The following is a 14,936-nucleotide window of genomic DNA, read 5'->3' on the forward strand; positions in this document are numbered from 1 at the left end:
CTTGAACCTGCTTCAGTTCTGCAGGGGAGGAGGGCGGCGGGATGGGGAGGAGGGAGGGGGGGGGGGGGGGGCAGCCCTGGCATGTTGCCCCTCCGCACTGACAGGGAGAAAACAAGCGAACACGTCGCCTTGGTGCGTGCATCCTGCACGTCGCCCGCAGCCCCCACCCCCTCCCCTGCCCACTCCAAATGGCACGTGCCAGGCAGCTATAGACAGTGTGCATGCATGAGGCATGTCCTGTGTGTCAGAAGTGTACATATGGCTTGATTGGGAATCAGCCAAATGAATGTGGACAAAATGTCCTCCCAGATCAAGCAGAACCGTGCAGAACCGTATAGAGGTCAGGATGTTCCCAGACCTACAGAGACTGTTTTATCAACACATGTTCAGAACCAAAGCCTACAGTCTATTTTATGACCTTGTGTGTGTGTGTGTCTACTGTACTGGACATGAGAGGTGGATTACAATGGGGTCTTGACCGGCACTCTAAGCTCGCGCTGTTAATATGGGAACTGGAGGGGCCGGATGTGTGTTGTGGGTACTGTCTCTTTTGGGCTGACACCCTGCCGCTAAAATGTTTCAGCTCCGCAACCAGAGAACCTTGTGTGGAGGAGGATGAGCACACACACACACACACAACAAACACTTGCATTTCCTAATGAACGTCGGAGCATCGTGGTTCTTCCCCCTCCCCTTGATGCTGTCCTCCTCCTTCTCTTCCTCTCCTCATCCCCCCCCGTTGCTATCCTTTTCCTCCTCCTCTTCCTCCTCTCCTCCTCCTGCCCCTCCTCATGTCCTCACTCTTAAGGCAGGCCAGTCAGAGCTCGTGATTTGACACCGAGCCACAGAGATGAGCCCTTCAGTAGGCTCCTGACCTTTGTTCATTAGCATGCTCAAAGGTCAGGGGTTAAGTGTCCTTCTCGCTCTCGCTATGAAGATGTCGGAGCGGAGCGTTCTGTAATCATCCAGAGATGACCCGACTCTGGCTCTGACACCCAGCGGCCGTTTCAGAGTGGAGGGGGGCGAGAGAGAGAGAGCGCGAGAGAGAGAGGGCACGAGAGAGAGACAGCGTGCGCGAGAGACAGCGTGCGCGAGAGAGAGCGCGAGACAGAGCGAGGGGGCTTTTGGCTGGCCTTTGAGGCGAGATGATAAACAGTGTAATGTGGGCACCCTGCCACTAGGGGTGCTCCTGTGCTCTGGTTGGGTTACCCACTGTCAGGGATCACTTCAGAAGGTTCTCTGGCCTGTAAGATGAGACGGGTTCAGTGTTGTTTGTGGCCTGGATTGTTGAAATAATATGGTTATTTTAAGTAGCGTAACTGGTTTATACATACAGTACATACATTCAGAGTCATTGAACTGAGGGAACGTACACCTAACTAATCTTTTTGTGTCTCTGTGTGTGTGTGTGTGTACTCCAGGAAGGCCCAGGAGCAGGATAAGAAGGTGGTGTTGGCGGGGTGTGTTCCCCAGGCCCAGCCCAGGATGGACTACCTCAAAGGCCTCAGCATCATAGGGGTGGGTCGCCAGTACCAGATTAACACATCAACTACCTGCTAGCTCCAGTATCTTCTGTCTCCAGCAGCGTATATATATACCTGACATCTGTATGTGTATATATACACACACACACACACAAACACACAGCTACAAACTACCTGCTCAGGTAAGATGGTCTCTGGGGTACAGGCTATCTGTTGTTAGAATGTACCTGCCATTCTCCTGCCTGGTGGACATGTTTATTTTTTTTTATCAAGACCCAGAGACGTGACCTAGCAGGGTGTAGCGTGCCTAAGATAAGTGCTTGACTTGCCCTGGCATGGCTGGGGCTGCCCGCTCTCCCCTGGGCTTGTCATCCACACAAAGGGTTAGGTCTGCCACCGGGCTAAACAATAGGCTCCTTTTGACTGTTGGTGAATGAGCCAGGTGACAGCAGTTACAGTCACCACTCCCTCTTTTATCAAGGTATCACAATCGCCTCATGCAAATGAGCCCCACCCCCCATTCACACACGCATTTGCATATCCCACCAACGGCATTCCAATTTGGAATTCCAGTGTTATTGGAACCCTCAAGGATATACAGGGAACCGGTAGATAGTATGTAAATGTGTAAAAGGCATAGATAATATGTACATAATATATAAATGAGTAATGCGGTCAGTGGTTGAGGTCCCCAGCTCTAATAAACTCACCAGCTGGTGTGTGTTCAGCACCCCAGGCTGATGTACGTCTTTATTGAATCTGATTACATTATTCAGGGTATAGAACATTTAATGCAACATCTGATGTTCATGTTTATTAAGCAGACAAGCTCGGCAACAGTCAACAAACGTATACCGTCCGTGGTTGTGGGGCCTCCGGATTAATTGAACAAAGCTTATTTACTAGCCAGCCAGTTAAACCAACATCACTTTGATTTGACTCGAAGGGAAACTGACAGGCAAACAGACAAGCAGGCAGTCCAAGTTGAGATTGGACAACTTTGAGTGAGAAACAGAAGGGTTTGCCGGGGTCTCTTAATTGGTTCCAGAGCTGTACGTGACCCATAGGATATAGATACTCTATAAAGCCTTTCTCAACCTTTCCAGCGCTGCCTCTTCTAGCTGACCTTCCTCACCAGCTCATCCTCCTCTCTCCACCTGCATGTCTCCAGGTGCAGCAGATCGACAGAGTGGTGGAGGTGGTGGACGAGGCCATAAAAGGTGAGACCCCCACGCAGGTAGATGGACTGTGTACACGAGGCTGTCGACGGGAGGATCAAACGGGCCATGAATGTCGAACTCCACCGCTCGGTTTCGGAGCGGAAACCTTGGGTTTTTCAGAGTCTCTCTCACTAGTGTTTTGTTTGGGCCAGGTCCCTTCAGCAGCAACGCTGCCATTCTCATCTCAGCTCCTCTCCTCCATGACAAAGCTCCCACAAACACCCCCCCCATCCCCCTTTTGCACACGTTTATCTGTGCTCATGGCCTTCACTTTGTCTGCCTCCTCCAATCCCTCCATCACACCTGGCAGCTAAGCATTGACAGAAAGAGAGAGAGAGAGATTCGATGTGTTCCTCTTGGTCTGTGATGGTGTCTTCACAATAGACATGCCCTTGTGCTGCTCCGTGTGTGTGTACCTCATTCTCTCCTTGTTCTTTCATAGCCGTGGCAACAGGCCACTCAGAGAAAAGAAAAGAAAGCCCACTATTCAGTAAACCCGAGAAAAAAACGAATTTATAAAGTACGATTTCCAGAAACACTAAACGCTCAATAAGGAGTGATAAAAGAAAAGATATCTATTGTGGCGCACTAGAATACAAACTGCTTAGAAAGGCAGAATGAACACTCTTTTTGAAATAATTGGCATTGTAAATATTTTCCCTGCGAGACAAGCTGCCATTAAGCTTTCAGGGATTCTCGTTCTCTTTCTCTCCTTGACTCCATCCCCACAATCACGTGGGATTGTGGGCCCAAAGCCCCGCGCTCTTCATCTTGTCATTTCCCTCCTCTTCCTCCTGTGATCAGGTGGACAGGTGAGGCTGCTCCCACTCCTCCAGAGCTCCCCCACCGGCCCCCCCCCAGCACCTCTCCACCTCCCTCTATCCCTCTCTCCCTTCTCCTCTCCTTCCTTCTCCTCTCACGCTGGCAATCCATGAAAGACAAGGGAGGAAGGGAGAGAGAGGGAGAGGGAGAGAAAGTCCCCCAGCAGAGATGAGTGTGGGTTGAAGATGAGAGATTCAAAGAATCTGACCGTATTTCTGTGGGACTTTTATTGTCATGAAAGCAGAAGTTTCCCCGGGTTCACGGAAGTGAACAGAGGTCAGGAAGTGTAGTTCAGTGTAAATAATCTCTCTCCCCTCCACTTTCTAGCTTTGTGTGTGTGTCAGACCTTTGGTAATATATTCCAGTGAAGTTTTTTTTTTTTTTTGTCTCCTTTTTGTGTGTTTTGATGCGAAGGTCACTCGGTGCGTCTGCTGGGTCAGAAGAAGGATAAAGGCAAGCGTCTGGGTGGGGCCCGATTGGATCTGCCCAAGATTAGGAAGAACCCCCTCATAGAAATTATTTCCATCAATACGGGGTAAGCGCTTTTATTCATTTTTTTTCTTCTCTCCTTTTGAAAAACGCCCCTCTCGTCCCTTTCTCATAAAATATTCAGCATCACCTGAGAATTCAATTTCTCTCTTCCCTCCTGCTGTCACACCCACGCGCACACACACACACCGCACAGACACACTCCACGTTCCAACCAAGCCATCGAATCCCCTCTGTGCTCCTGATTGTTTCAATTTGTTGTGATCTCTGTTTGTGTGTGTGTGTGTGTATTGCTGCACGCTTCATTGCTGTGTGCCAGAAGATTAAACATATTTGCTTTTTGGAGCAATATATTACCAGGTCCCAGGTCCCTCTATATCCAGGCTTTCATTACTGTTGTGCTTCCGAAAATGGCATCAGGTTTTCATGTCATGAACACACAGCCTTAGCTCTGAGAACAGACATGGACTGACTTCATACTGGACTGTGTCTGTGTCTGTCTCTGTGTGTGTGTGTGTGTTTTCCTAAACTGCCCATGTAGACCTCACCTACAGCAGTTCTCACAGCATCCAGCACACTCCAGAGTTTTGCAGTGTTTCACCTCGGCGCCTACCTTAACAGTTACCTCAACCACCTAACCTGAGCAGTCTTGTTGGCTCCATCCTCGTCTTAGTCAGAGGATTCCAAGGTCCTGAGTCAGGACTCCTGACTCCATGACTCTGTCCTTTACCTGTGGCTCCGGAACGTTCTGGAGCGTTATATCCAAGAGGCCAGGCCTGAAAGAGCCTTTTGTTCTCCTGCAGCACTGACAACCTCTCTGACTCAAGTCTGATGGCATAACACTTCCCTCCACTCAGGTTTCATACCATCCCCGATGTCACCCGCCAGGGAGCAACTTCCTGCTGCCGTTCCCTGTCTCAGGTTGTTGTCTTGTTGCCGTGGTAACCTTCAACCGACAGGGTGTTCTTGATTCTCTCAGAACAAGCAGGGAACACTGAGGAGGACAGACCTACAGCAGGTCAAACAGGATGTAGGAGACAGTCCTGAAAGGAGTGGGTGAGGGGGGGGGGGGGGGGGGGGGGGGGCAAGGGGTCTCAACCCAGCGCTAGAAATGCACAATTCTTCACCCCCACCCACCCACCCACCTGCCTGTCAGTCATTGCTTTACTCAAATCAATTAAAATCAAATACAAGTTGATTTGTTTAGCCCTTTTTTCCCCAGTCACAGAAGGCTTCGCAAAAGCCCACAGAACCGCACCTGATACAGACCCTGTCAACCATGGAGAAAACATTACATGCGACAGCACCCGAGACTCCTCGCTGTGGACTGGTCTTCTCTGACCGACCGACCGCACACACACACACACACACACACTTTCACTCTGATCATTTCAGTGGTCCATCTCTCTCAGAAGTGAAGGCATTTCAGTTTTGCTGTTGTTCGATTGCTTTTTTGACGAGGACTCACCTGCTGGTCACAGAGCATGTATGGCGTCCTGGGGAGCGTGTTGCCGTCGGGAGCGTGTTGCCGTGGAGAGCATGCTGGCGTTCCAGCGTGCGGGCGTCTTCTGTGAAGTTGGGAGCTGTGCTTGGCCACAGCAGGTAGTAAGGCCAGAACAGGGAGGCCAGCACAAAGCCATCACTGGGGTACGGAACCCAATTTATCACTCTGCTGCCCGGTGATTGTGTGTGTACAGTACATGTGTTTCTTATTTATTTTTGAGGCTATAGGTCAGCAGGGGTCACCTTGTTTTGAACCTCAGTGTGACCAGAACTCATCCATCCCATCTCTGAGCTTCTTTTTAGACGGGTCCTTTATGTCCAATTACCCAGAGAGCTGGAGATAGGAGAACCTCAAGTGTTTCTTCAGGGGGTTTGTTGGAGAAGGACACATGTCGCTGTAGGGAGCTGACTGGACTCATCACCTGCTCAGAAAGCTGTTAGCTAGCATCAGTGGAGAAGCCCCGTAGCAGCTAGAACGGATTAAGCAGCATGCAATGGTGTGTGTCTGCGTGCGTGCGTGTGTGTGCCTTTGCATGTGTTTTTGTGTGTGTGTGTGTGTGTGTGTGTGTGTTCCACATTGTCCCTCATACACACCTACCTAGACAAGGTCTCCTCCGTGTCTATAGGAGCCTGCCCCGCCCCAGTGCACCCTGGGATAGAGGTGCAGCCTGGCCCCCTCTGATGTGCTTCCTGTAATCTGCAAGTTTGTACGACAGCGCAGAGAACACCGCCCCACAGCAGCATGCCAGGTTAATTAGAAAACTCCTCCCCCGGCGACGCGTAGCGACAAACGAGATGAAAAGACACCTTGAGATGCCAAGCGTGTATTTCCTTTGTGGGTTGGAAGTGTAGGCGTGGGACTTGTAGTTCTTTACCCTCTTTGCGGTCCCCCTGATTAAATTGGGCGACTTGTTTTGATTATTACTTTGATCGCTTGCCACTGCTGCTAGCACAAAAAAAGAAAAACTACAAACTTTGGGGTTATGGAGTTTAAAGGTGGATGAGGAGTTGTGTTCAGCAGGATTGTGCGGGTCAGCAGGGAATCACTATCAGTTTATAGCAGCATGATTAAATGCACAATGTTTGTAGGGATTTGCCAGATTTGGGTCAATTGTCTGATCCCTACCCAATAGCGTTTTGATTTAACCTTGTATAACTTCACCAGTCGAATGAGAGCTAAACCCCCTCAGAATGTACTTATTGTTGGAGATGAGAGGCCAAACAGATGAGTTTGTAGGTAAAAGTTCCAGTCCTGTTTACATGAGGGAGCCGATGGCCTCATGTAAGAGGCTGTGTTTCAGATGCATCCTCAAAGTGACAGAACCAACCCATGACACGGTGGGTGTGTAACCGTGACATCCTGTGTGTCAAACACAGCACTCTACCGTTAGACCAAGAGGTCGCCAGGGGTCACAGGCCTGCCTCTCTCTCCTGCCAACCTCCTATTGATGGAGACCGCTTGCAGCTCCTTCCCAGCGCGTGTGCCGGTGTGTGTGTGTGTGCGTGCGTGTGTCCCTACATCCCTCCCTCTCAGCCCAGTGGTCTCGTGTCCCTCCTGGGCAGAGGGCCGGTCTAAGGTCTGACCTCCTGTCTGGTGCCTGACAGGTCGGAGAGTGGAGGGGTTGGACTGGGGGTCCAGCAGGGGCCAGGACACAGCTGGACTCCCCTGCTGACCTCTCCCAGATCCTCAGGACTCCACAACCTTAAGAGAACCTGCACTTGTGCTGGTCTTTGGATACCAAACACCCCCTGTGTCCTGCATGAAGCCAGTATGCATAGAGCACATTCATCTGCTTATAGAACCTGGTCAGATTGGAGACTCTGATATATAAGTATGATGATGATAATGAGGAACAGACTTCTTCCTTTTAACCCAGCTAACTGAGTTTCTGGGGGAAAATCGGGGGGGACAGCGGTTGATTGGTTGGCCCGTCAGTCATTTCCTGTCCAAAAGGGGTGTGTTTACGGGAACACTGTTGACAGGCTGGCAGAGACGAGCAGATGAGGAAGCTGACTGGCAAGAAGGATGACTCAGCAAGGCTGGCAGACACACTGACGAATGGATAGACAGGCAGGCAACCAGCCAGATATACAGACATACAGACAGGTAGACTAGACAGGCAGGCAGACAGACAGACCTCCAGATGGCCCCTGTCTAGCCAGCACAGACGGACAGTGTTGTTATGCTCAGTGCTAAGTTGTCCCCTAAGCAGGGGGGCTTTTGACAGGATCACTAGGAGAATAGCAGGCCTCTGCCTCATCCCACTGCTCTCCACCTCTCTCAAGATCACTACTGCACAGCACTGTAGCACACACACGCTCCATCTATACCAGCCAGCCAGCCAGCAACTCAGGTCCAAGCATGCGTGCTAACCTGACTGACCCCCCAGCAACACCAACCCAAGCAAGCAGTTAACCTGGCGTCTGGGAATACCTATGAAATTCAATTAAATTAGAAATTGATTTACAATATTAGTTTCATTAGGTTTGGTATTAATGTCTACGCCTATTAAATCAAATTAAATTGATTTCCACTCCTATTAATTTCCTTCCCATTAAAAAGTAAAAGTAATTCTGTGCAGCTGTTGGAATCCTCCAATGCCCTGTAGCTATGCTAATTGTGTTAGCAGTTGTAACCAATTAAACAAGAACATTTACGTAGAACAGGCTGAGAAGGCTGCTTGATGAGAAAGAATATAAAATATTGTCACTCATCATAAATACATTCTTTACTTGTTTATTCTTAATGTTTTATTTTTTACCCATGATGCCTTAGCAGAGACTTTGTACAACACAGTGTTAGCGTGGGCTGACCTTAACACTGTTGCTTCACAGGGAAACACAAGAAGACTTGTTTGATTGGCTGTGGGGCAGGGGTCACCACCATGCGCTTCAAGCACGTGCTGGAGGGCCTTGGGGTTGGCTTTCCCCGCTTGTTGGAAAGAAAATCCAGCATTCAAGGCCTGAGGGGCTTCTTAAACTTTACTGGCAAGAACACAAGGCGTGGTCAGGCTTCTCATTTCTACAGTATGTGTAAGTGGTGTCTGGTGGAGGTTTGCAGTCCATTTAGCTTGTATGTGTGTGTGTGTGTAGCCTGAGGGAGTGACAGTGAATGGGCTATTGTGAGGCGTCAAGGCGTGAAGATTCATCACTCATAAACAAGCTGTTTACCGTCATCAGTGACCTGGCCCATAAAACAGGAACCAGCATTTTATATAATAACGGCTGTCTCTCTCTCTCTCTCCCTCTGTTAATCTCAGTGTGGAGGGTGTGATGGTAAGACAGTCAGTGAAGGGGTAATTCCAGTGTGTTTTCTCAAGCTTCGCTGGTCTAACTGTGTCTAATGGGCCTGTAGAGGAGCGGGGCAGCATGCTCTCCCCTCTGTGAGCAACGTGTTGACAGGCCTGTCGCTAGACGCCAGCCTCACCAGCTCTCACCAGGCTCCGAGAGACACTGCAGCCAACAGGGCTCAGTCAGGGGTGAGACAGGGGACTAGGCCGGGGTCATCTCGTCTCAGAGGCACCGAACGGGCCGGAAGTATGAAATCGTTAATGGTCCCGTGCGTTGTTTAATAATGCCCACTTACGCCAGGGCTCGTCAGCCGTCTTGTCAAGGACGGGGATAGTTGGGACCTTTTTGTACACACTGAAGGATTCTGTTGATCTGATTGAGGAGCCTTGTTTATTATGGGATGTGGGAATGATGTTATTGGGCCCATACGGCTCTGTTGCCAGGGGAAGCAGGCAGAAAGAGCCAGCTCATCCATACTTAGTAATGTCACCCACTTTGCCTAGGGATTAGTCTGTATGTGGTAAACATACTGTGATTATCACAATGTTTGGGTTGTGTGTGTGTGTGTCTGACGTCATCCTAACATTGTTTGTGAGCATTGTTTCCAGCGTTTATTCCTGTGAGAGCTGCAGTGTGAGACTGTGGATCTGCAGGATTGACTCTGTCTGGGTCTATACTGAGAATGTCGTCAAACCCAGACACTTACTTGATTTATGAATTGTTCCCACAGCCTGTGCTAGCTGTTGCACTGGAACTACACTGTAGTCGTTCACTGTGAAGGTGTATGTGCGTTTATGAGTGTGTGTGTGTGTGTTGTAGCCGGATGAGAGGCGCTGGTCCCATCGGCTGTTTCCTGAGTGATTTCAGATTCACCCCCCCGCCACGGTACCCCCCAGCCTCCAGCCCCCGGCCTCCAGCCCCCGGCCCCCAGCCCCCACACAGCGCAGGAGAAACAAAGGCTCTTATCTGCCTGGCTGCTGACCTTAACTCATGATCCTGTGTGACAGGGGCTTTCCCTCACTTGCCCCCTCTTTCCCCATGACTGTGACTGGAGGGTCACGGGGACAGGAATGAGGGGGCTGGGGGTGGGTTCCAGATTCATGTGTTTGTGCTTTCTCTGTGTTGTCGTCACCATCGAGGGGTCTGTAGCCTGGTCAGCTGTCCGTCCCCTCACACACAACACAAAGCACAAGCACCAAACGTAAAGGCTGCCCATCGCCTCGGTCATCACCGCTGCTCCCGTCTCGCACACCTTTAGCCAGTCTTCAGTCCTCGTTCAGTTTGGTCTGTTGGCACCAAAACCTTCTTTGTTGAAGCCCTGCGTCAGGAGGACCTGTCTTTGTACCGACACACAGACACTCCTCTGGTTGGTGCTGCTCCCCCCTCCCTCCCTTCCTCGCCCCTTAATGAATGTGATGAAACTGTGTTCGAACTCGCTGCGTCCAAGCTCAAGGTTTAATTCCGCTTATTGATTTTTGTATTTTTTGCGGCGAGGATTGATGAAAAGGGCAGGGTGAATGATCCCTCTGTGAGTTCATAGGAGATGATCTGATGTTATAGAGGAGAGACGAGAGGCTTCACACTCTCACCCGTTTTCCCCACAGGGCCTGTAGACACACAATGAAAAGATCTCTCCTTTCCTCTCCCCTTCTCCTTTCCTCAGCTCGGTAGGCCAGGTTATAAACTCCTTCAGGTGTTCCACGGTCTATCCTCCAGTCCCACCATAAGACTCCTGGACCTCCTCCTCTGACACCATAGTCCCTCTCTGGGTACAATCAAGCGGAGCTGGTTCATGCGGGGGGCTCCGAGACCTAGCGTAAAGTATCAAGTAAATAACACTACTAAGTCCTCCTGCCTGAACCTGTCAATCTCAACTTCCATACGTTCGTCTACCTGGGAAAGGACTTCCTGCTGTGCTCCTCCTTTCTATTCAGGATTGTCGTGCCACCTATACCTAACCGAGCAGGCCTGCTTCCTCTCGGCTTCCCCGTGTTGCTCCCCGTGGATCTGATCCGCCGTCACATCCTTGACGGGTCGTGGGAGGTTCTGAAGAGGCACTGCTGGATGCACAGGGGCGTTTGATTCGCTCTACTTGGCGTGCCCTTTTGGGGCGGCAATGATGTGACAGTTCGATATGCCTGATTTGGAACGTTTGACAATGGAGATTGAAACATGGCATGGCGTTGAATCATGCGAAGATAATTTTCATTTGTATGCACTACCAATTTGTGTTTGGGTGTGTGTAGTAGTGAAGTGTATAATATTCTCAGTGATATAGCTCTTCTTTCTGTCATAAAACTTGAACAGGCGATTGTTCTTTATTTGCTGCACTTCATTTTGGAGCGTTTCATCAGGATCTGGTTCATCTGGCGCTTTCCGACCCCCCATGCCCCCCCATGCCAGAGGACGTGGTTCCGTGTTGAAGAACAGCAGCGCTAGCTAGCTGCTCATGCTTTAGCACAGAACCCATCAATTCAAAGTTATCTCAAAGTTAGACAAAGAGTGAGAAACAGAAAGGAGAGAGAGGGAGAGAGAGAGAGGGAAAGACAGAGAGTGAGTAAAATGAAGAAGGAAAAAAAATCATTAGCCAAGTTTAAAAGCAAATTTAACTAGGCCTATGTGCACTTTGTAATTACAATTTTCCCCGGTAATTCCAGCGCAGCAGCATCACATGTGTCCCAGCCAGAATTAGAAGCAGGCCGTCAGCACTGAGACCTAATGGAAGAGCTGTCTGCTCTCTCTAGGTACCCACTAGAATCCATTACCACACATTCACCACAGATGATAATTGCTTGAGATAATGTGCAGTATCTCCGAGTTATCTGAAGACAGAGGCGCACGCCGCGATGGGCTGTTTTCCCAAGGAAAAATAAAAGAAACGTTTGAAGCCGAAAAAATAGCAGCGAGGCCAAATGTGCTGATCCCCTCAGAATCGTAAAGTTGACTTTGACATCAGCGTGTGAACTTCTGCGCATCGTCGTCTTTCGGTCTCGTCGCACTATTCACTCAAGTGTACACACACACACACACCGACTTTTCTCCTCTTGTGTTCTCACATGTGACCTTCCCTGTCTCGTCAACACAAACATGACAGTGGAACAGTCCTCCATGTCCCCATCCTCCCCCGCTCAGGCTGCGTTTGTGTAATGATGTCTTTAAGCTGAACCCAGTTTACATGCACGCCTTTAGATTCATCTTCCAATTAAAGAGGGGAAACCGTGGACACGCTTATCGTCATGGCTTAGTGCGTATCTAGCGTGTGTTCTGAGGAAGTGGCGTCCTCTCGGGTGGGTCCCTGCCATTGGGGGGGGTCAAGTTAATTTAGAATAGGCATCCGTTAGGGGGCCTGGATTAATAAGTGGAGAGACCACTGTCTGTCCAGGGACCCTGTTTGTATTGAGTCATTGTGTTGTTTGTGTTTTTTTTGGAGGACTGTTTACAAGGTAACATGGAGTCTCTCTCTCTCTCTCTCTCTCTCTCTCTCTCTCTCTCTCTCTCTCTCTCTCTCTCTCTCTCTCTCTCTCGTCCTCTCTCTCGTTCTCTCTCTCTCTCGTCCTCTCTCTTGTCCTCTCTCTCTCATCTCTCTCTCTCTCGTCCTCTCTCTCTCAACTTTTCTCTCTCTCTCTCTCTCTCTCTCCTCTCTCTCTCTCTCTCTCTCTCTCGCTCTCTCTCTCTCTCTCTCTCTCCTCTCTCTCTCTCTCTCTCTCTCTCTGTCCTCTCTCTTGTCCTCTCTCTCTGTGAGACTGCCTGTCTTCCTGTCAGTGTCAGTTTGGAGTGACAAACCAGTCTGAGCTCATTGTTTTGATGTTGAAACACAGCGGTGTGTCGTCTTGTCTCTCAGGATTAATGTGGAATGTGATCCATACTAGGGGCCTAGATCACATTAAAGTGTGTGGCGGGAGGGGGTCTAGACCCCTGGAGTGCTGTGTGTATCAGAATGATCTGTTTATGTGTATCAAAAATGTGTGTGTGTGTGAGGAGGGGGGGGGGGAATTCAAGTACAGGACCCCATCTGTTTTGGTTTTCTCCCAGGCAAGGTCATGTGACCCACTTGCCATCTTCAATGCCCACTCCAATCTAGCAAAGTGCCCCAGATAGACTCTGAACACCCCCCCCCCCCCCCCATCCCCCAGAAACCTCAGTTCACATCAGCTCCAGACCTCCAGATCATTTATAAACCTTTACAAGTATTCCCCCCCCACACTCTGTCCCCCATCCACAAAGGAGCATTTGCAGCTCGTAGGGCCACAAGATAAGAACATTCCAGATGAATGTATTTTTCGTCCTCTCGGTCGGAAATAGTCCTTTTTATTCTTAGCCGTGGGTACTGTGCCGCGTCTGTTCGGGACTGGAGGCGGAGTGTTCTCCATTGGTTCTGGCGGCCGCGTTCACCATGGGCGCTCTCACAGTCCCAGTCCTCACGGCGGGATCATCAGCCGGGCTGCATGACCACCGCCATGCGACAGCGGGGCCGAGCAGGAGGGGAGCGTCTGGGTTTATTCTGAGACCTGTTTCACGGCTCCCAGATGGGGTGGGGGAGAGGGGTGTTGGGGGGGGGGGGGGGGGGGGGCGGGGCTGTCTCGTGTTGGCCCTGAGGCCTGTTCTCAAAGCATGTTTACAGTCTCTCTCCTACTCTCTTTGCAGAAGAGAGAGGGGGGAAGAAAGACTGAAGTGTGAGAGGATAAAAGTGCTGTTGTTACCAGGAGCACTGGGTTCTCTCTGGAGACAGATATGGTGGGAGAGGGAGGGAGGGAGAGAGGGGCAGGAGAGGAGGAAAGAGGAGGGGGGAGATAGTGAGGGGACAGGAAGGAGCGAGGGAGTCAGAGAGAGATAGACATGGAGAGAGAGAGAAAGAAAGAGAGAAGCTCCAATATCGCCTGTTCCACGGTGGATCCTAATCAGGGAGATACCATTATGCTCACCTGTCCATGTGTCTGTTGCGCTGGACATGAAGCACGGCGTCACAGACACACAGACCCAAGACGTGTGCATTGATCCTGTCTGGAGGTGGATGGCCATTTACAGGAGCATTCATGTTCATCAGCGCTGTGTTTGAGTGAAAACACGGCTGCTTCTTCTGAAAGCTCACTTTGATCTAACACAGCTAGCTGTGTGGAAAACCTTAATGAGTCCTACAGGTATACTCTTTCCACTTCACACCCGCCTAGTGTCTTCACAAGGGTTTTCAGACATGAAACAGGGTTTTGACATTAAATTATTTGAAAAGAGTGGTATTAATGTCTCTGTCTCTCTCTTTTTCCCTCCCTCCCTCCTTCCCCTCCCCTCCCTCCCCTCCCTCCTCCCTCCCTCCCTCCCTCCCTCCCTCCCTCCCTCCCCTCCCTCCCCCTCCCTCCCTCCCTCCCTCCCTCCCTCCCTCCTCCCTCCCTCCCTCCCTCCCTCCCCTCCCTCCCTCCCCTCCCTCCCTCCTCCCTCCCTCCCTCTCCTCCCTCCCTCCCTCCCTCCCTCCCTCCCCTCCGCAGGTGTTTGAACGCGTGTACGTACTGTAAGACCAAGCATGCGAGAGGAGACCTGGCCAGCTACCCCATAGAGGAGCTGGTGGAGAGGGCCAGGCAGTCGTTCCAAGGTAAGTCTCAACGCCCCACAGACAGACAGACAGACCGCCAGACAGACACACAGACAGACAGGACAGACCGCCAGACAGACACACAGACACACAGACAGATCGCCAGACAGACACACAGACAGACACACAGTCAGAACAGTGTGTTGTCATCTCCTCAGCAACTGTCCCCAGACATGGAGACAGGAAGGGCCCGCCTCCTCACCCTGCCAAACAGCCAATCGGCTTGATCGGCCACATCAATGGGTCCATCCAATCCCAGTGAAGGTCTTAAAACGTGGCATGACTGTAGCTGTGAATCAGTTTATAGTCGTGATCTCCCAGGGTCACCCAGTCGCAGAACAACAGCAGCAGGCTTAGTCCAGTCTCCTAAACCAGAGGAGAGATGCAACAACACCAGGATCTCCCCTTCAGACCCCAGCATTCCAAGTCCACAACAAGATTATTTTGATCATGTGCTTTTGTCCAGTCCACTAATGTCCACGGGGGGGCTGGAGCACCAGGGGCAGGAATACGTCTTTATTCACTTATCTGGAGTGCAGCGGC

The 14,936-nt window shown here is 50.7% G+C and overlaps 1 protein-coding gene across 1 annotated transcript in view; it reads left to right on the forward strand.

Moving 5' to 3' along the window:
- The window catches only part of LOC136943912 (threonylcarbamoyladenosine tRNA methylthiotransferase-like), a 55,831-nt gene extending 41,176 nt beyond the window's left edge, over nucleotides 1-14,655 (forward strand). The window contains exons 5-9 of the mRNA XM_067237396.1: nucleotides 1,422-1,518; nucleotides 2,656-2,704; nucleotides 3,941-4,061; nucleotides 14,290-14,393; nucleotides 14,552-14,655. Of these exons, the coding sequence (XP_067093497.1) occupies nucleotides 1,422-1,518; nucleotides 2,656-2,704; nucleotides 3,941-4,061; nucleotides 14,290-14,393; nucleotides 14,552-14,655 (475 nt within the window). The remainder of the gene's footprint in view (nucleotides 1-1,421; nucleotides 1,519-2,655; nucleotides 2,705-3,940; nucleotides 4,062-14,289; nucleotides 14,394-14,551) is intronic.
- The last annotated feature ends 281 nt before the right edge of the window (nucleotides 14,656-14,936 follow it).

The sequence above is a fragment of the Osmerus mordax genome, chromosome 6 (genome assembly GCF_038355195.1).
Source record: "Osmerus mordax isolate fOsmMor3 chromosome 6, fOsmMor3.pri, whole genome shotgun sequence".
Taxonomy (NCBI): Eukaryota; Metazoa; Chordata; class Actinopteri; order Osmeriformes; family Osmeridae; genus Osmerus; species Osmerus mordax.